Here is a 22,156-nt window from a genome sequence, read left to right on the forward strand (position 1 = left end):
ACTGATAAAAGATGGTGATTACGGTGAATGATGGTCAATGAAAAGTGGTGGTATAAATGTGGACAATGGTGATAGAATATCATTTTTTTCATTTTGTTTTCGTTGTCAATAAAAAATATTCGATAAATATAAAAGTTGTTGGTGTTGGGCCACGTTGGGCCCAGCCTAGAAATTGACGAAGAAAAGAAAAAGGAAAAAAAAAACCCTTCCCTTTCCTATTTTGTGTGTGCGACGTAGAGGAAGACGGAGAGAGAGAAGAAGAAGGAGACAGAAATAGAAGGTGCTAAAGAAAAAAAAAATGAAGAGAAAGATGATCTCTTTGATTCCATTGCTTTGATTGAATTTCTCCCAGTTTGTGAAAAGAATATTTTTTAGTTTTTTCAAATCTGAGATATGCTTGGGTTTGGATAAAATTGAAGTTTGAAGCAGGTATTTTTCGTAATGTGTTACCTCTTGTATTATCTGTATTATCTCTCTATTAGCACGTATATACCTCAAGTTTAAGGCTAAAACTTGAAAAGAACAATTGTATCCGTTTTGTTGGTATAGTGAAAATTTATCGGTGTACCTCGTGATTTTTTACTCTCCAAGTCGCGAGGGTTTTCCACGTAAATTTAGTATCTCTTGTGTGATTGTACTTAATTATTTACTTATTTTAGCTTGTGCACTTAGATACTGAATTTTTAGTACCAATTAATACGGTGCTCAATTTACCCATTTCTCATCGGTTAATTACACAATACATTTCTCTTATTTGCTATTGAAAGATAAAAATCCTAATAAAAATAATAATTTAATATTGTCTATCAACATGTATCACGTGGTGCTGCCATCTGTCACAAAGTCTGCCAACTAGTGCCGTGTTTCATGTTGTGCCTCATAGCAAAACCAAAAAGAAAATCAAATTTATAAGCTATTTTATTCTTTATTAATTAAATATTTATCTAATTTTAAAAAATAGTATAATAATTATATTTTAATATTTTATTAATGAATAAATTAATTTAATTATTATAATATTTTAAATTATTATATTTATTAATAAATTAAATTTTTATTTATGAGTACGACAAGTGTGAATTGTAGCTTAAATGATAAATAGTAATAATATATAAAAAAATTATTTTTTCTTTAATGATGTTAATATTTTTGATTTAATATATAAATTACATAATATAGTACTAAGAAAAAAACTATTTGCGACATGGCTTGGGTACCAAAACTAGTTTTAAGAAAGAATGTCAAAAAAAAAATATTATATATATATATATATATATATATATATATATATATAAAACTTAAAATTGTCGAATCGTAAATCATATAAATTCTTTTATTTATCTCTTTTAAAAATTGCTGATTTAGCGCAAGACAGACTGACCGTGTCACACGCGAAGTCAAGGAACGAAATGTGAGGAGCAAGCTATGATGATGATGTGGCGCACGCGGAGAGGCAACTAATGACGCCTAAATAAAGGCGGCAAACATATTGGCATTGGCTTCAAAGAAAGGGCATTATAGTAATGTACACCCTAATATTCTGTTTGCCTGACTGATAGGGCAACTGAAATCGCTTACGATCGACGCTTCAACATCTGTTCTCTGCCGCATCAAAATCAAACCAAAAGCATAAATAAGCCACGTGATCGGAATCTGAAAAGAATCGCATCGGCAGGTAGCGATGAAGAAGGAGGAGGAAAATAGGGGTGGATTAGATCTGAGGGGCATAAATGAGGCAGAGATAGCTAGTTACATTCGCAACAAGAAGGAATTACAATTTAGAACGGTTTTGTGGGAGTTATTGAATGGTGATCACTCCAATCAAAACCCAACTAAAAAATCTTCTTCTAGGCCGAAGAAGAAAATAGCTGCTCTTCCTCCCAAGAAACCTAATTTTAAAGACAACAAAAAGAAGACATCTGTAAAGAGTAGTAAGGTTAACTATGATGCCTTGAAGAAAATCCTGGATGATGATGATGAGCACCAATGTACTGGAGGCGCTGGCGATGCCAATAGTAATAGTAATAATAATACTACTACTGGAGACCAATTTCACGATCACAATCGCCAAGAGGATGATGGTTACAGATATACTGATGTCGACCATGATGATTTTGAATTTTAAATTTGTTAATACGAGATGTTTTTTTTTTGGATTATTAATATACTTTATATTTATTTTTTTGTCGATTTTGATTGGGGGATTATTCATTTATTTATTGTTTTTTCTTTTGTCAGTTTTGAAGCTCATTCCGGGCTAATTATTAATCTATTTGTTTATTTTAAAATAAGCAAAATTAATCTATTTGTTAATTATTAATCTATTTGTTTTGTGTTCTTTGTTTTTAGAGGAATTAAACCAAATACAGATATGACATAAAATTTTATAAATATAAGTAAAATATTGAATATCTCGCTATTTTTTATCCCATTTCTTACCATTCATTGCTTTTATAAAATTAGTATTCTATTTTAAAATATTCAGAAAAATTTTATAAAAATAATAGTTATCATTATTATATGAATAAAAAAATTATTTTAGTAGTTGAGTTGGGTAGGAATTCAAAAAAAAAATTTGTAGGAATTTAAAACAGATTAGAAAGTGAATTAGATAATATGTTTTATTCAAAAAAAAAAAACTAAACTAAATATGTGAGATATACTTAAATGAAATGTATAATTATTATTAACACTAGAATTAAGTTCAATATTTCATAAATCCTAATAATTATATAAAATGACTAAAATATTCATTGGGCCTTGACACGAATATGTCCAATTAAACTTCTTTTAGCTCCATATTTTTCTCTTTTTGCTAATATTCCTGAAAATAGACAATTAAGCTTAAGTAAGACAAAAACACATATTTTCACCATTTTATATATAGAAATATATCATTAAAATTTTAAAATACCCTTAAATATCTATACATAATTTGGACCGATCAAATGTATATTATATTTACTGTTGTTCTATCTTTTATAGTGCGTTGAATAATGCATCTCCAACATTTGATTTGTGTATTTAGATAATAAAATATGTTTTTGTTGAAAATATAATTTTCAATTTTTTTTTTTTATTTCACTAAGTTTTATATTTTTATTAATAACGAGTTTTGTTTATTTGGAAATTATCTCCTATTTGTTAATCCTATGACAACTAAAGCTTATGTGATAGTGTACGAAGCAAATTCATTTACCACTCTTAACCAATTCTTTATGGCGAACCTGATATTTCAATGATAAAAGAATTTCTTTGAGAAAAAAAGAAAAAGAAAAATAATAATAATTGAAAGCATCTAGTTTAAGATAACACCAATTGCTTTAAAATGGAACATAAAAGGGTATGTTGGTCAGTATATATATCCTGTATAAATATTTTATATGAAATCATATAAATTTTATTAACCTGCTTTATTATGGCCCAACTACGACTTTGATAAGATCGACTCACTAAAAAATTATTAAGAAAAAAACTTAAAATATGGTAAAATTCAATAAATACATATACAAGAGGTAATTACATAAACTCTAATAAAATAAAGTCATAAAGCGACATAGAGTAGTCATTCTCGATGAGTTCTCCAACTATAATTTTATAAACACATAAAAGAGAATTATAAAATTTCAATATAATAAATTTAACTCATTTTTTAGTTTGGTTAAGTATAAAGTAAAATTGTAAAAATAATTAATTTATTAAAATATTTAAGCGATAATATAAAAATATATTTCCTAACTAATGTTAGATATTAATCTTTTTATTGATAAATATTTATTTAATTTTATTCCTAATGTTAAGAAAAAAAAATTGTTCAAAGAAAACAAATTTAATATATTATAAACAACAAATTTTAAACCAAGATGCGGTTTGATTGATGAAAAAATAGATAGGAACAAGAAAGAAAATGGGTGTTCTCATTGTCGGTTTTAGTTTATAAAGAATTAATTAGAATCAGAATGGGAATACCTTATCAATAGAATCATTCATTACTTTATTTTCTTAATAAATTTATTATTATTCTCTTAATTATAATTAAATATTATTATTAATATCATCAATGAATTTAATCTCATTTCAAACTCAACCAAATAATATACAAAAAAAATCTTTTGTATTTTCATTTCAAACTTTGTCTTTTAAGCTACATTCGTTTCCACAATGTACAAATCGAATTCTAAAAATCTAGATACACTCAGAGGTCACTTTAAACACATAATGCAGCTCATGAACACCTCCCATATTATCCGCCAACTAATTAACGTTTTGCTTTATTTTTCTTTAAAAGAATAAATATTTTATTTAATTCATACCGAATTGTCTATTTTGATAGTATATAATATTTTTATAAAATTACTTGATTAATTAAAAAAGAAACTCAAAATAAACTTTATAAAAGTATCTACAGCCAAACACAATGTCTACATTCTCTCTTGGAAACTCTTTTCTTTCTTGTTATTATATGCACAAACTTGCTTAGTCAAGGTTGTGGTTTTTTTCTCTTCTGGAATTTTGTGGGTAGGTAAGTACTTATACTTGGAGTGGTTTAAAAGGGTAAGAAAATTATAATGAACTTTTGGTTAGTTGCCAACCAATTAAATATAGAAAACATTGTTTATAAAATTTTGTCATGAATCGATGTCTCATTTTTAGGACCAATTTAAAGTATATTCTCCGTATAAAGATAAAAATATGAAAATGTAGAAATTAATATAAATATTTTATTTTAAGATGAAAGATAAACGTTTGTGTTTTTTCTTTTTTTTAATAGAAAATTATATTTTTTATACTTATTGTAAAAATAATATATATTTTTTTTATTTTTTCTTATTTTTCTCTGTAAAGAGTGATATTTTCTCTTTATATTAATTTTTATTTTTCTTTATTAATAAAAATTAATTAGATAAATAGAACAGAAAATATTATTGAAATATACAGGCATTTCAAAAAATTAAAATAACATATTAATATTTTGGAGGGACTTTAAAAAAGCAGCAAAGAATTAATATATTATATATTTGTTTTTTTTTTTTTCTGTTGTCTTCAGTGTGAACTTTTAGCAGGAATTCTTAATTCTGTTCGAATCCTTTGAGGAGAGCGCTATAAGATTAGTGTTAATTTCTCCTTTGTTTATTTGTCTAGTGAGATGGAAAAAAAGAAATATAGGTCTCCGTAATGGAAGAATTCTTTAGTATTTTTTTTGTTGAGAAATAGATATTTAATCACGTCAAAGAAAATTTAGCTCAAAATATTTTATTATATATATGCTAATAGAAGTTTAATTTTGACAACTCGTTAATTTCATAGAATAAGGAAAAATATAACCAAATCAAGATTATATGAATTAATTCCTTCATTTTTTATTAAAAATCTTACAATTTCTAAGAAATTGAAAGTTAAATCTCCTTTCCATTCAAAATTCTTATATTTTTCTGTGTTCTTTTAAAACTCCAAAAAATTGATGAATTCTTTTCTTTAGAAGACATATAAGATTTATCACCTGAAAAAAGATAATACTTACATACATATATATTAATGGTAAAAGGTACGAATAACTCTTTAGATTTTGTGTTGAATCTCAATTAAACTCTTAAATTTTAAATTAGAACAATTAAGCCCTTAAATTAGATAATTCAGAACAATTAAGCCTTTGTATGCAACTTCATTACTACTAACGTTAACTATTTTAGTAAAAGTTAGGATAATCCTCTAAATTTTGACCAAATCTCAATTAAACCCTTAAACTTTAAGTTAGAATAATTAAACCCTTAAACTAAATAATATGAAACAATTAAATCCCTCTATGCAACTCCGTTTCTACTATCGTTAGTTTTTTTATTGATAATGGCCCCATAAAATGACAACCAATAGCATAAAGACACCTAGATTATAAATTCTATTCTTTATATTTCTAAAAAATAATACAAAATAAAAAATAATTATTTGAACAAGAAAAAGAATAAAATCTAAGTGTGAAAACTGAAAGGTTAAGATAAAATCTAAGTGTGAAAATGTAAGGTTTATCTTTTTCTTATTAAAATAATTATTTTAATTTTTGTATTATCTTTTTATTTTGTATTGTTTTTGAGAAATATAAAAAAAAATTGAATTTATAATCTAGGTGTCTTTATACTATTGGTTGTCCTTTTTTTATAGATCATTATAAATAAAAATAGTTAATGGGAGTAGTAATGGAGTTGTATAGAAAAATTTAATTGTTTAAATATTATTTAGTTTAGAAGCTTAATTATTTCAACTTAAAGTTTAAAAATTTAATTGAGATTTGGCCCTTAGGGAGTTTTCCATATCTTTTATCTAAATAGTTAAGAGTAATAGCAACGAAATTCTATAAAGGAACTTAATTGGTTTGCATTATTTAATTTAATAATTTAATTGTTCTAACTTAAAATTTAAGGATTTAATTAAAATTGAGCTAAAAGTTTCAAGAATTATCCGTATGTTTTGCCTATATTAATTATCTAATAAAAGTTTTTTTTTTTTATTATTGCTCGTAGCACCTGTTGTGTACATAAATCATTTTTTAATTAAATTACGGTTTAGGTGGTGTGCGTCATTAGGACATAATCACTTTATAATATTTTATATTTCTATATATATATACTAGTACAAGTATTGTTTGTCACTCGTAAATTACTTTTTAGTTGAATATAGATTGCGAAATTTAAGAGTATATAAATCTATTGAAAAGTTATAATTTCTTATGCAAGAAATATAGGGAAAAGATTGAAAAATTCTCCTCCATGAAAAATAGACATAAAATACAGAAAATTAAAATTCTGAAAAAAGAAGAAGAAGAAACATGCATGAATCACACCATAGGAGAATATAAAAGCCTACAACTACAACACAATCCTTCCATCCATAACCATCTTCGATGGAATCTATCCGAAAGCATAGCAAAGAGAGTATGAAACAGTCCTCTACTACTGAAGACGATACCTTACTGCCAGGCCTCCCTAACGACCTTGCCATACTCTGCCTCGCTTCTGTTCCTTGTACTCTTCTCCTCTCCGTTTGCCGTGCATGGCGGCGACTCCTCTACTCTTCCTGCTTCCGTCAACCCTTCTTCTCCCTTTTTGCCCTCCTTTCTCCATCACCGTATGATCCAACAAACAATAACAATACGACCAATTCAATTAAGTTTTGCTCATTAGACCCTTTATCTTCAGAGTGGCTTACGCTCCCTAATCCTTCAATTGACCCTCCACTTCACCTTCTCCATCATCATCCATCGTTCTTGTCAAGAAACCTCCCTATCCAATCTTTAACAGTCTCTAATCATCTAGTACTTATTGCCGGCGCTACTCACCGTCTTGTTCCTGCACTTTCTCGGCCATTACTCTTCCATCCACAGTCTAACCGTTGGTTCTTTGGTCCTCCATTCACCACCCCCCGCCGCTGGTGCGCCACCGGCTCAGTTAACAACACGGTTTACTTAGCCAGTGGAGTTGGGTTACAGTACAATGGAGATGTAGCAAGGTCAATGGAAAAATGGGATATGAAAGATAATAAAACGAAATGGAAATGGGAAAAACTGGGATCATTAAAAGATGGAAGATTTAGCAGAGAAGCTGTTGAAGCGGTAGGATGGAAAGGGAAGCTTTGCATGGTTAATGTTAAAGGAAATGCACCAAAAGATGGATGGGTTTACAATGTTGATGAAGGAAAATGGGAGAACATGCCTCTAGGAATGCTTGCCGGATGGACAGGACCTGCGGCGGCGACAATGGATGAACAGGTGATGTACGTAGTGGATGAAGTGCAGGGGAAGTTGAGTGAGTATGACGGTGAAAATGATTCTTGGAAGAAGATTATCGAGTTGCCTATTCTAAAGGGTGCCACTCAGATAACTGCTGGAAGACGAAGAGTTTGTGTTGTCTGCGGTGATAGAGAAAAGATTGCGGTGGTTGATGCGGTGGCTACTCCTGCTAGAGTTTGGATGGTGGACCCACCGTCCGGACATCAGGTGGTAGCTCTACATATATTGCCAAGATTGAGCAAGCATGATTAAAGTCGGGAAACAATTAAGATTTACTTTATTTTGATTAGAATTTTAAAACACTTAATTAGTTTTTCTTTATTTATAATTACAATATCTATGTTGCTCAAAGTAATTGTATGTGATGGTCAACGTTTGTTATTCACGTTCTTAATAATTCATAGTCTTATGGGTGCCCTATTCTTTAGGGTTAGTTGTTTCTTTTGAATTCCATGTATCGTGCCATGAAATGTATTTTTTTTTATTTTGCTTCTGTACGTGTAAAAAGCTATAAATGCCTGATGTTCATCTAAAGAATAATACAATTTCCATTCCCCTCCATTTCAAGTGTTATTTATTTTTAGTCTTTATATTTGGTATCAGAGCTCGGCAAGGGGCCTGATTGTGTGTGAAAAGTGTGTGAGCGTGTGTGAGTCTATAAAAAAAATGTCAGAAAAGTTCATGCAACCCGCTATTCCAAAGTTCGATGGCCATTATGATTATTGGTCAATGACAATGGAAAACTTTCTAAGAAGCAAAGAGTTATGGAGTCTCGTAGACGAAGGAATACCGACGTTGGCAATTGGAACCGTACCAACGAGTGAAGCACAGAAAAAAAGCGTGGAGGAAGCCAAGCTCAAGGACTTGAAGGTTAAGAATTTTTTATTCCAGGCTATTGACAGGGAAATTCTGGAGACAATTCTTGACAAAGGGATGTCGAAGGCAATCTGGGTTTCAATGCGACAGAAGTACCAAGGATCCACAAAGGTGAAGAGGGCACAACTTCAAGCTTTGAGAAGAGAGTTTGAGCTGCTTGCTATGAAAGAAGAAGAAAAGGTGGACAACTTTTTGGGAAGAACCCTCACTGTGGTGAACAAGATGAAAACAAATGGTGAAAACATGGAGCAAAGTACGGTAGTCAGTAAGATACTTAGATCATTGACTTCTAAATTCAATTATATTGTATGCTCAATAGAGGAGTCAAATGATTTAAGCATCTTAACCATTGATGAACTCTATGGAAGTCTTCTTGTACATGAACAAAGGATGCAGGGACAACAAGTGGAAGAACATGTGTTGAAAGTTGCTCATGAGGACAGGTCAGGAAGAGGAAGAGGAGGAAGAGCCTTCTTTAGAGGGGGAAGAGGAAGAGGACGTGGAAGACAATCCCTAAACAAAGCAATTATTGAGTGCTTCAAGTGTCATAAGCTGAGACAATTTCAATATGAATGTCCTGAATGGGAAAAGAAGGCGAACTATGTAGAGATGGAAGAAGAAGAGGAACTCTTATTGATGTCACACATGGATCTGCACCAAACCATGCAAGAGGAGGTCTGGTTCTTAGATTCAGGATGTAGCAACCACATGACAGGAAACAAAGGTTGGTTCTCTAATTTAGAAGAAGGTCTTTGCCAAACTGTGAAATTAAGGAATGATATGACAATGGATGTGGTAGCAAAAGGAAGTGTGAGAATGCAAATTAATGGTGTTACTCAAGTAATTTCAGATGTCTATTTTGTTCCTGAGCTTAAGAATAATCTGCTTAGCTTAGGACAACTTCAAGAAAAAGGATTGACAATTTTGATTCAGAATGGAACATGCAAAGTATTTCACTCTAGGAAGGGTCTAATCATGAACTAACATGAGTGGAAATAGAATGTTTTATGTGTTAGCCACTGCAGCTCCAAAGGACACCATGTGCTTACAAACTAAGCTAGAGAAAGAAAAGGAAATTCACCCATGGCACTGCCGGTTTGGGCACCTTAATCACAAGGGGCTCAATACATTGTCACAACAGCACTTGGTACCTGGCTTACCAAATCTGAAGTTCCTAAAGAAGACCTGCACCACTTGCTTGATTGGAAAACAACACAGAAGATCAATACCAAAAATGTAACACCCGGAATTTTTTTTATATATTTAATAAATGAGTTATTTTCTATACCCAATTAGTTTGAAATCTTAAGAAATTATTCAAGTAAATTATTTGAGAAATGATTATATTTTGGTTATTCAAAATTTTTCCAAATGCATATTTATATAAGTAAAATTATATATTGGAAAATTATGGTAGAATTGTAAAGGATGTGTTTATAAAAGAATTTTGGAAAAATTGATTATTTAATTTAATTGTGTGTTAGGACTAAATTGAAAATTTATTTTGGAATAAGGATTGAAAGTATAATGTTATTTTTATGGGGTTTTAATGGAAATTTGTGAGCTTGGTATTTTTGTCAATAAATATGTCGGTCAGGGGTATTTTTGTAATTGTGTATTTTCAATAATTCGGATTTGGCCCAAATTAAATAGCTAGGGGCTTAATTGAAAGGCTAAAAAGAAGTTTGGGGGTCAAATTGGAATTCTGCAGGTTGAAATTGTAAGTAATTAAGGAAGTTGAGGGACCAAATTGTAATAAGAAAAAGTTCGGGGGCCTAATGTCGATATTGAAAGAAATGGAATCGGGGAGAGAGAAAGGAGATCGGGAGAGAGAGAGAGGGCGATGGTAGAAGAAGGAAGGAAGGCGGCGTGCGGCGTCGGTGACTCCGGGCGGAGGCGGCGTGGCGGCGGCAGCTCCAAGTGAGCGAGAATCGCGTGTGGCGGCCGGCGGCCGAGTTGGGTGGCGATCGGCTCTCTACGGCGAGCTTTCTTTTAGCGGCCGGCGCTGTGGTGGCCGGGAGACGGAAGATCCGGTGGAGAGAGATAATGGTGGCGGCCGGCGTTTTTGGGCTTTTCCGTGAGCTCCGGAGGATGGACGATCGGACGACGTATCCCGACTCTCCTCATCTCAAGCTTCGCGATGGCACCGGTTTCGTGGCGATCGGGCTTCGTTTGCAAATCGACGGTCGAGATCGTCCGCAAATCTCTCCGGATGATCGGGTGTCAGATCGGAAAATCAGAAGCGGAAATCATCGTCAGCGCGTCGTTGTGAGTTCGATGGTGTGTTCGGATCGTCGATCGGACTCCCGTGGTGGAAGTAGTCGACCGGCGATCGAGCGTCTCGGTAATTATCTTTGGCCCGTTAATTTTAGAAATTCTTGGTTTAATTGTGTCTATTGGGTTATATTGAGTATTTGATGATTTTGTGAGTCAAAAATAATTGTCTGTCAGTTTGCCTGCCTCGTATTTTGTGCTGTGTGGCGGAGTCGGGAAATAGTGAAGTTTGGGGACCCGACTCCTATTGTTTAAATTGTTGGTTATTTGAAGTATTTTTCGGCAGTCCTGGACCCGCTTTTACGGGGTAATGTTCGTGTTGTAGGGAGGTTCTCGAATTTTCGGTAGTTCCCGAGTCGAGATTCTTAGACAGTCAGTCCTAGGAGTCTAGAACTAGGATTAATGATCGATTGTCTCAGGGTATTGATAAATTATTTTTCGTGATTAGATGATCATGCATTCGGCTCGCTCCTACCGAGGCACCGAGCGTGAGCTAGGAGGTCGCCAATCCCTGTGAGTTAAAGTCATTTAATCATTCGCTATTGCTAAGTTTGATTTTAATATGCTATTTTGAAAGTTCATGCTTAATATGGTTATTAGTTTCATAGCGTAAATAATTTCAACTGAATTACTAATTATTAAAGGTAATATAAGTATTATTATAGTAATGTTATAATAATTCCAAATATCATCGATTTTCCACCGAAATGCACTCGATGTTTTACTCTTAATTGTTAATCATTAATTTGATATGGTCGAATGACTTCATTATACAATGATATTTATTAAATGGATGATTATGTCTTGGGAAACGTGGCTTGTAGAACATGCCTTTGATGGGTTACATCGGGACCGCGTCGCACCGGTAATGATCATGGACATAAGGTTATTATGGATTTGTTTGCCCGATCGAGCATTGCTCTGGGCCGAGTTCGATTGATTGCGGAGTTAAGGTCCCCGATCGAGCTTGCTCTCTGGCGGCCGGCTTATTTGGAATTCAAGTGTTCACGGAGGTAAGGACCTGATCGAGCTTGCTCTCCGGGCACTGTTGGATTAAGAGAGCCGAAAGGCTACTAGAATTGGGGTTTAGGGTTCTACCGAGCCACTCGTCCCGTGAAAAGTAAATATATATTTTTATTTATTTATTTATTATGGTATTTGATTATAATGTGATTTGTATTTCACGTGCATGGTTGATATTTTGATTCGAATGATTAATATTTTATGTGAAGGAAATAGTAGAATGCGATTACAGTATGGTTTGATATCGATTTGAATAATCTATGTTTTCCGAGAAGAAGCAATAGTCCCTAGATTATTTGATTTTAACTCACTCTCGAGATCCTCATTTTCTTATTTTGATTTGGATTTAGTTCTCCATGACTCTTATTCAGTAACCCGACTCCTTCATCATCGGGTGACGTATCTGATTTGGTATGTAAATTGGTAAATCTTAGATTCTCCGCAGTAGTAATAGTAGATGTATCAGTTGTAAATTTTTCTGAGCTTCGGGTCTCGCCTATTTTTTCTGGCAGACCGAAGTATTTATGTAGAATGCAGCTATTAAGATGATTTGTAGTTTTAATAATATTAATTTGAGATGAGATTTGTTTAAATCAGTGAGTGTCAGGCTTACTACGGGTTTCGGTGGCCTTAAGCCCACCCATTCCCTAGTGCCGGTCACGGGCCCACGGGTGGGGTCGTGACAAATACCAAAGAAAAGCCTATGGAGAGCCTCAAAGCAACTCTAACTCGTGCATGCTGACATTTGTGGTCATCTCATGCCTTCCTCAAACAACAATAAGAGGTATATCTTAAGTTTTATAGATGATTTTTCACGTAAAGCTTGGGTTTATTTCTTACATGAGAAGTCAGAAGCATTCCAAAAACTTCAAGAATTACAAGATTAGTGTTGAAAAAGAAGTTGGTGAACACATTGCTTGCTTGAGAACAGATAGAGGTGGTGAATTCACTTCACATAAGTTTGAAGAATTCTACAGAACTCAAGGCATTGGAAGGCAATTGATAGCGGCTTATACTCCTCAACAAAACGGAGTTACTGAGAGAAAAAATAGGACGATCATGAATGTTGTGCGGGCTATATTAAATGAAAGGCAAGTTCCGAAGGTACTTTGGCCAGAAGCTGTGAAATGGTGTGTGCACGTGCAGAATCGAAGCCCAACTTCAGCAATAAAAAACATAACTCCCGAAGAAGCATGGAGCAATGTGAGGCCTACGGTGGAATATTTTCGAGTCTTCGGGTGTATGGCTCATGTTCATATACTAGATCAGAGAAGAAACAAGCTCGATGATAAGAGTAAGATGTGTATTTTCTTAGGTATAAGTGATGAATCAAAAGCTTACAAATTATTTGATCATGTTTCCAAGAAAATCATTGTAAGCAGAGATGTGGTGTTTGAAGAAGAGAGAAGCTGGGATTGGGGCAGAACCGATGAAGAAAGAAAAATTGATGTGTTAGTATGTAAGCAAGAAGAAGAAGCTGTGGAAAAAGAAGAAACTGAGCAAGAAGAAAATGAAGATGTTGGTGGCAGCTTAAGTGAAACCAAATCACCTACAAGTGAAGAAAGTAAGAAAAGCAACACTGATCAAGAAAGTCCAGTTCAAGGAAGGGCAACAAGAGCTAGAAGACAATGGATGCAAGATTATGTGACCAGGGCTAATCTGTCTGAAGAATAAAATATCATAATGTTAATAGCTGAAAGAGAAAATGATCCATTTTCTTTCGAAGCAGCACACAGAAGCATGAGGTGGAGAGAAGCTATGGAAGTTGAGATAAAGGCTATAGAGAAGAACATCACTTGGGAGCTAACTGAGCTACTAAAAGGAGTTAAGCCAATTGGAGTTAAATGGGTTTTAAAACGAAGCTCAACGAAAGTGGAGAAATAGACAAGCACAAAGCAAGACTGGTGGCAAAAGGATATGCACAACAATATGGTATAGACTACATAGAAGTTTTTGCGCCAGTGGCTAGACTTGATACCGTACGTTTAATTCTTGCACTTGCAGCTCAATGTGAATGGAAAATATTTCAACTTGACGTGAAGAGTGCATTCCTTCATGAAGAGCTTAAAGAAGAAGTGTTCATTGAGCAGCCAGAAGGCTTTATCAAGAAAGGAAAAGAAGACAAGGTGTACAGATTGAAGAAGGCATTGTATGGCCTTAAACAGGCACCAAGGGCTTGGTACAACAAAATTGAAGCATATTTTACCCGAGAAGGATTCAGAAAATATTCCAGCGAGCACACCTTATTTACTAAGAAAGAAGGAGGTAACATACTTATTGTTAGTCTTTATGTAGATGATCTCATATTTACTGGGAACAATAAGAGTATGTGTGATAAATTCAAAAGTTCAATGATGATAGAATTTGATGTCTGATTTTGGAAATATGAGATACTTTCTGGGGATTGAAGTTCTACAAAATGAAGTTGGAATATTTATCTGTCAGAGAAGATATGCTCGAGAAGTCCTTAAAAGATTTGGCATGGGAAACAGCAACTCAGTGAAGAATCCTATTATTCCCGGAACAAGATTGTCAAAAGATGAGGCCGGAGATGAAGTAGATGCTACCATGTTCAAACAAGCAGTTGGAAGCCTCATGTACCTCACAGCCACTCGACCCGATCTGATGTATGGAGTAAGCTTGATTAGTAGGTTCATGGCAAATCCAAAGTCATCTCATTGGCTTGCAGCAAAAAGAATTTTGAGGTATCTAAAAGGAACCACTGAGTTTGGCATATTCTACAAAAGAGGAGGAAGAAATACAGGTCTCATATCCTATACAGATAGCAACTATGCTAGAGACTTGGACGATCGGAAGAGTACTTCGGGCTTTGTCTTCATTATGGGATCTGGAGCAACTTCATGGGCTTCGAAAAAGCAACCAGTAGTGAGCCTATCATCTACAGAAGCTAAATATATTGCTGCTACACTTTCTGCTTGTCAATGTATTTGGCTTAGGAGAATCTTGGAGCAGCTTGGAGCTGAAGAAAGAGGAAGCACAAAGATTCATTGTGACAACAACTCTACAATTCAGTTGTCCAAAAATTCTGTCTTCCATGGACGAAGCAAGCATATTGGAGTAAGACTTCATTTTCTCAGGGACTTGGTAAATGATGGAGTTGTGAAGCTGAGTTTTTGTAGCTTCGAGGAACAGATTGCAGACATAATAACAAAGCCTCTTAGATTGGAGCAATTTATGAAGCTTCGTGGAATTCTTGGAGTAATTGATGCAGCTGAAGTTTAAGCTCAATACAGATGCATTAGCTTAAGGGAGGGAATGATGGTCAAAGTTTATTATTCACGTTCTTAATAATTCCTAATCTTATGGGTGCCCTATTCTTCAGGGTTAGTTGTTTCTTTTGAATTCCATATAACGTGCTATGAAATGTATTTTTTTTTTCTGTTTTACTTCTATACGTGTAAAAGGCTATAAATGCCTGAAGTTTATCTTAAGAATATACAATTCCATTCTCCTCCATTTCAAGTGTTATTTATTTTTAGTCTCTACAGTTTCCTTATGCATTGTTGCTTGACAATTGAGATTTTGCTTCCTTTTTCCACCCGCTTCTGATGATTGGAAAATGTTTTACAAATTAATTTTTCTGAGTTTTAGATTAGATAAGTAATTAAATAATCTGCATGAATTAACGTTGAAATGAAAAGAACAGAGGCTGAGGTATATAATGAAATGAAATATGTGATTTAAGGGGTCCAATTCAAGAGCCTTAGAGCCAAGTGATGTACCCAAGTCGTTCGCCCTATAAATTATGAGTTTATATGTTTGCCAGAAATATATTTAACGTATAAAGATATTTCATGGGACCGACTCAAAATTGGTGGCCAGTGCTGTGACCGGAGGCGGACACGGGGGCAAGTGGTGCCACCGCCCCCAAACCCTTCTTCAATAAAAATTGTTTTTACTAATATTTTTCATATCTAAATTATAACTTATAAGTTTCTTAAAATTTTCGATTCACCTTCTATAAACTTCCTAAGAATAACTTTGTTACTAATATTATTTATATTTTAACATATATCTCATATATTATTTTAAAAATTTATAGTTTATTTTATACAGTTTGCAATATAAATAGCGTATTAAATGCTTTAACACAATTTATTTTCACGCAAAATAAATTAGATTTTTTTAAAAATAAATTTTAAAATATAAGAATATCAAGTCATTTTAACAATTTGAACTAGATTTTATTTAGCTCTTAATAAAGAAGTTTGGTGGAAAGGATATTTGGGTTAAATAATAAAATAAAAAAGAATTTGTGAAAGAGTGAGACAATATAATCCTAAAAAATGGGTGTGGGCGGTGACTAATGAGAGGAGCATGTGGATAACTGGTTGGTTATTATATCACCAGCGTGAAAGTGTGCATAACAACAACTGGCTGATGGATTCATTAATGCTTCCTTTTGTACAGGGCAACTACGCATTGCTTTAACCACAAACTTGTAATTTAGTTCTCACTTCTTTCAAAAACTAAAACTAAAACTAAAATATGTATCAATTTATTCTCCACATTATTAGTGTATTTTCTTTTCTCAATTAATATGTTTATTATTTTTTAAAAATAAAATAAGTAGGCATTATTGCTTCACATCAAACGAAAGAAATTAGTTGGTCTATTGGTTAAATTTTTAAAAAGTCATATTCTCTCTTTTTATTTATTATATATATATATATATATATATAGGAAAGTTGGCTTTGATGTGTAGAAATTTGTGAAGAACCCAAGTCTCATTTGCAAAGATCAAATAGAAAAATACTCTCTCCATGGACAGCTAGAAGGCAGGAATTGACTGAGTTATTTTGTTCTACCAACTTTAATAAAGAGACAGGACAAAGTATTTTCATTTTATATTCACTTCTTTATGTATTATATATATATTCTGTTTTGTTTTGTTTTGGTTTTTTTCTTTCTCCTAGACAAAACTACTATACAAATGCATGTTGTAGATATATATTATTAGGCATTTTTACCCAAAATTCTCAATTATGTGCAATTTTAATTGGTTTGATCATATACTAAATTTAAATAAAAAAATTATTTTTAAATATTAGAATTAGACGGACTAGTAACTAGTAAATTATAAAGAGATCTAGAATTATCTGAAATTAATAAGAGAATTTTATTAATAATTCGTCTTTATAAAAGCATATTAAAAGTTTAAATGAAATAGGATATTATTTGAAGTATTAAAATTCAACTTCAAAGTATAAGTATTGAGTTAGAGGGACTAACAAATTAGAAAAAGGGCCGAGCTTGTCATTCAAATATTTTTGTTAATAATTTATGTAATTCATTTTAATTTTGTCACCTCATATATTATATAATGTACTTTATAAAAGAACTATATGGATGGATAAGGGTTGATATAAACTAGGGTGAAATATCAATAATTTATATAGTTCATGAGATAAAAAGTGGTATGATTTTCTCAAAAGAAAATTGTAACGAAAGAATTCTTTATTTCTTTTTTTTTTTTTTTTTGAAAAGGATTACTTAATCACTTAACTATAGTATTTGAACATAACATAATTTAATGTGCATATATTAACAAGATGATGATGCTTATTTATACGATAGATGACACTATTTCAGGGTTTACAAATATGGTGAAAGAGCAGTATTTTCTTATAAAAGAATTCAAAAGAAAAAGAGACATAGAAAAATTCAGACCCAAAAAAATATAGGCATAAATAAAATTAATAATAATATGAATCACTTTCACATATATTTATTCAATCTTATATAAAGTGGAAACATATAATAGATTCACTCGCAGATATAAATGGTCCAGCATGCTTTTACGAGAGACTATAAAAAGCATACCAGTGTACAACCCTTTCCTTCCATTACCTTCTCCAATGGAGTCTATCCCGAAGCATAGCGAAGAGACCAAGAAACAGTCCCTTAATATTGAAGACAATACCCTTTTGCCGGGCCTCCCTGACGACCTTGCCCTGCTCTGCCTCACTTCTCTTCCTTATGCCCTTCTCTTCTCCGTTTGCCGTGCATGGCGTCGACTTCTCTACTCTTCCTCCTTCCCTCAACCCTTCTTCTCCCTTTTTGCCTTCCTCTCTCCACCACCATATGATCCAGCAAAATAAAAAATACTGCCAATTCCGTTGACTTTTGCTCATTAGACCCTTTATCTTCAAAATGGAAAGCACTCCCTAATCCTTCAACTGACCCTCCACTTCACCTTATCTACCATCATCCATCTTTCTTATCAAGAAACCTCCCTCTCCAATCTTTAACGGTCTCTAATCATCTCGTACTCATTGCCGGCACTACTCACCCTCTTGTCCCTGCCTTTTCTAGGCCATTATTCTTCCATCCACAGTCTAACCACTGGCTCCTTGGTCCTCCATTCACCAAATGATCACGGTATAGTGAAGTAATGCAACTTTTATAAAATTAATAATAATTGAACAAGAACAATAATAATAATAATATTAATGTTAATAATATTAATAGTAATAAAAATAAATTTAATAATACTTATACTACTAAAATAACTATAATAATTATTCATTTAAGAATTATCATTTAAATATAGACATGACACATACAATAGAATATATGATTCTAATTTACAGTTTTGCTAAGTTTCGCTATCTACTTCTACGTCTTGGGTGGAGCTGGCTAGACCGACAGATTATCTATTCACAAAAATAATTAAATTAATATAATATTTTATATATATACTTACATTTTCATTCGACCATTTCCATAAATTGACACTAATTAGACTTACAATTGTAATAGAAACTTATAAAATATACCAACCACTATTAGTTAGTGTAAATTAAATCCGATTAAATAGACAACAAGTATTATAAATAAAGCTAATATAAATATAAATAAAATTGACTACTCTTTTAAAAACACAAATCTCTATTTAAAAAAATTTACCAAAATCAATATACTTGAATTATTCTATAATGTTAAATTAATTTAAATTAAATGTTGCTCGCTTGCTCACAAAAATTATATATTTACTAAATTGCTTCCGAAAAAAAATTAAAATTTAAAAATTAAGATATTACATAATATATATATATATATATATATATATATATATAATAAAAATGAGTCCTATCAATTAATAATATCAGATAAAATGATTTTAGTTTAATTAGTTTAACATGTGATAATTGAAGTGACTCATTTCTATTAGATATATGGTAGACAGAGTCTACTGTAAGATTGCTCTTAATTAATTATTATTAGTATATTATTTTAGAAAAATTTCCACATAAGATTATGAACTTCTTATTATAATTTTAACATGTAATATAAGATGTTATTTTTATATTAGTTGGTTTCTAATCTTAGTCACTCTAGTAGTAATTTACCAAACATAAATTTTGTGTGTGAGAACAAGATTTTATACATTATAATATAAAGTTTTTTTAAAAATGTCTAGCTAGATTAAGTGTGAGTCGATGTGTTTTGGAAAATCATAGCATAAATTAAGTGTTTCATGAGTTTTAAAGGATTAAACCTGATTTTGGTGGATTTTTAATGGGCTAAAAAGATGGTGGGTGTTTTGAGAGATTTCATCATCTGTTATTTGATGCAATCCAGATTTCTTCGTATAATGAAATGCATAATTTCTTATTTATATCAGTAAAATAATCATATTGAAAAAGAATAGCAGTAGAATGATTTAAATAAAAAAAAGAGCCCCAAAAAAATAGATTGACACAGTTGATTATTGTATTTTTAAAATTCAATCAAGTAAATTAATATTATTAGGGAGCTTGCAGCTCAGTATGTACATTTTTGCTTTAGTCTTCATTTGGGATTAAATAGTCCAAAGTTTGGAAGCTTTATGTTAATTTGGCGAAAAAAGTAAAAAGAAAAAAAGAGAAGGATGAATTTACCCTGTTCGAGAAGCTTGAGGGCCAAATTAGCATTTATTCCAAATTAGAAACAAGCAAACTACCAGGGATTAGAAAATATTGGGCTTTATTAATTATGGACATTGGATTTTATGTTTTATGAACTCTCTGTTAAAGATCTGAACATCTCTTGGGCTGAGCCCATCAGTGGAGACCATATGTATGCATATAATTAAAGGGGCAATTTGGAATTAAATTGAAAAAGAAAATCATCATAAAGTATAGAAAAGCTTCCAATTAAATTATGATTTAGGACCACACTAATAATTGTCATTAAACTTTGATAATCATATAATGTTTCATGATGCTTTGGACCATATTGATATTCTTCTATCATTTCATCACCTATGATGTGGAAATTCCTGTCTTGAATGAAAAGAAAATTCACAATGCCACTAAAGTTATAAAAATTACAAACTTAAAATAATCTATTTGAGAACAAAATTATTAGACAGGCATTAGCACTAAATTAATACAATTACCCAATTAAAATGTGTGTATATATATATGTGTGCCTCAAGTATCATATGATTGCAAATCAACTTATCATCATGGGAGAAGAAGTGAAGCTCTTCAACACAAGTCCAAGCCCTTTTGGTTTGAGGGTGGTTTGGGCACTGAAGCTTAAGGGCATTCGATATGAGTCAATTGAAGAAGATCTCTCTAACAAGAGCCCTTTACTCCTTCAATATAATCCCATTTACAAGAAAGTTCCAGTGCTCGTGCATGATGGAAAACCTGTTGTAGAATCACTCATCATTCTTGAATACATTGAAGAAACATGGCAGCAGAGTCCTTTATTGCCTGCTCATCCTTATCAGAGAGCCATGGCACACTTTTGGGCAAAATTCGGTGATGATAAGGTATTATGAGGCAAGACTTTCATAACTATGATTTTAAAGTTATTTTCAGTTATGTATGTAAATGCGAGTTTATCTGGATTGATATATTTAGGTCCATAGCTTATATGATTTTTTTTAAAAGTATTTTCAGTTATTATTATTATTTATGTTGAGCTATATTTATATATATTATTTTTATGATAATTTTTTTTATAGATTTTTTTATATAAAAAAAAATATCCTTTCATTCGATTATATAATAATGAATTAATTCAACCTACTAGTCAATATTAATAATTATGTAGCATAAAAGAATATTTAATTATTTTGTCTTTTGAATATAGGTTCTTCCGTCAATATGGTATGTATTTATCAAGAAAGGTAAAGAGCAAGAGGATGCTATTCCTGAAGCCCTGGAAAACTTGAAAATCTTAGAGGAAGAATTGAGAGGAAAGAAGTTCTTTGGGGGAGAAAAAATTGGATTCGTAGATCTTGCATTTGGTTGGCTAGCTAACACTCTAAGTGTATTGGAGGAAGTTGTTGGGCTCAAACTAATTGATGAAATGAAGTTCCCATTGTTGGCAGGGTGGATGATAGAATTCTCAGACTCACCTGTGATCAAAGAGAGCTGGCCACCCAGAGATGTACTCATCTCCTTATGCAGTGCTTATCTTAAGAATTAGAAAGTTGGAGCTCTAAAGTTCTTAGAGCAACTTTTTCTTTTTTATGTCTGTGAAAACTAAAATAATATTATTGATTGCCTTGATTGGAGTTCCAAAACTCGAGACCTTATCATTTTATACCAATTAAAGATACAAGTGTATATGTAATAATTGTATCAGCTAGGTATATGATTGAGCTACAACTGTGTGTACAGTATTTATATACCTAATTGGTAGATAATTATGCTTCAATTTCTTTTAAATATTGTGCCAATTAGGATTCTTGTTGGATTTCTTGTAATGTGTTTTTCTTGGTTGATTTTGTTTCCAGTTTTCAGTATTTCTTGTCTTTCTGTAACTCATTTTGTACTGAAAATAAGTTCTTTAGACTTACAATCCAAATCTTGGCGAATGGTGGACAATCATTTGATTTGAATAATTGGAACTTAAATTTTGAAATCAGTGATGCAAATTTTTCATTGAGATTAGAAGTAGGTTTGATGTCTTTATAGCCCAATTTAAATATTTATTTCTTTAGAAATTTCTTTACAGTAAAGTCTCTTTATAGTAATAGTATATGTATAGTTATAAAAAACTTAGGTTCCAATTTTGATCAGTTATATAAATTCTATATTATATAATTTTTTTAAATTTTATATATCTTAAAAAAATATTTCTCTACATAGTAATATTTGCATATATATATTTAAAAATATATATTAATGTATTATTATTTTATCTTATTAATTTTATTTGTATAATATAATAAATTATTAA

At 31.7% G+C, this 22,156-nt stretch overlaps 3 protein-coding genes across 3 annotated transcripts; all 3 read left to right on the forward strand.

Annotated features, from left to right (window-relative positions):
- The first annotated feature begins 1,329 nt into the window (after positions 1 to 1,329).
- LOC8284258 (rhoGEF domain-containing protein gxcH) lies at positions 1,330 to 2,313 on the forward strand. The gene has a single exon (XM_002523954.4). The coding sequence runs from the start codon at positions 1,682 to 1,684 to the stop codon at positions 2,123 to 2,125; it is 444 nt and encodes a 147-aa protein (XP_002524000.1). The 5' UTR covers positions 1,330 to 1,681; the 3' UTR covers positions 2,126 to 2,313.
- Positions 2,314 to 6,741: 4,428 nt separating this feature from the next.
- On the forward strand, positions 6,742 to 8,341 carry LOC8284257 (F-box/kelch-repeat protein SKIP25). The gene has a single exon (XM_002523953.4). It carries the CDS (start codon positions 6,896 to 6,898, stop codon positions 8,030 to 8,032), a length of 1,137 nt encoding a protein of 378 aa, XP_002523999.2. The 5' UTR covers positions 6,742 to 6,895; the 3' UTR covers positions 8,033 to 8,341.
- A 12,053-nt stretch (positions 8,342 to 20,394) lies between these two features.
- On the forward strand, positions 20,395 to 21,670 carry LOC8284255 (probable glutathione S-transferase). The gene is made up of 2 exons (XM_002523951.3): positions 20,395 to 20,738; positions 21,062 to 21,670. Exons 1-2 carry the CDS (start codon positions 20,403 to 20,405, stop codon positions 21,398 to 21,400), a joined length of 675 nt encoding a protein of 224 aa, XP_002523997.2. The 5' UTR covers positions 20,395 to 20,402; the 3' UTR covers positions 21,401 to 21,670.
- Positions 21,671 to 22,156: the final 486 nt, after the last annotated feature.

This window comes from Ricinus communis, chromosome 10 (assembly GCF_019578655.1).
Source record: "Ricinus communis isolate WT05 ecotype wild-type chromosome 10, ASM1957865v1, whole genome shotgun sequence".
Lineage (NCBI taxonomy): Eukaryota > Viridiplantae > Streptophyta > Magnoliopsida > Malpighiales > Euphorbiaceae > Ricinus > Ricinus communis.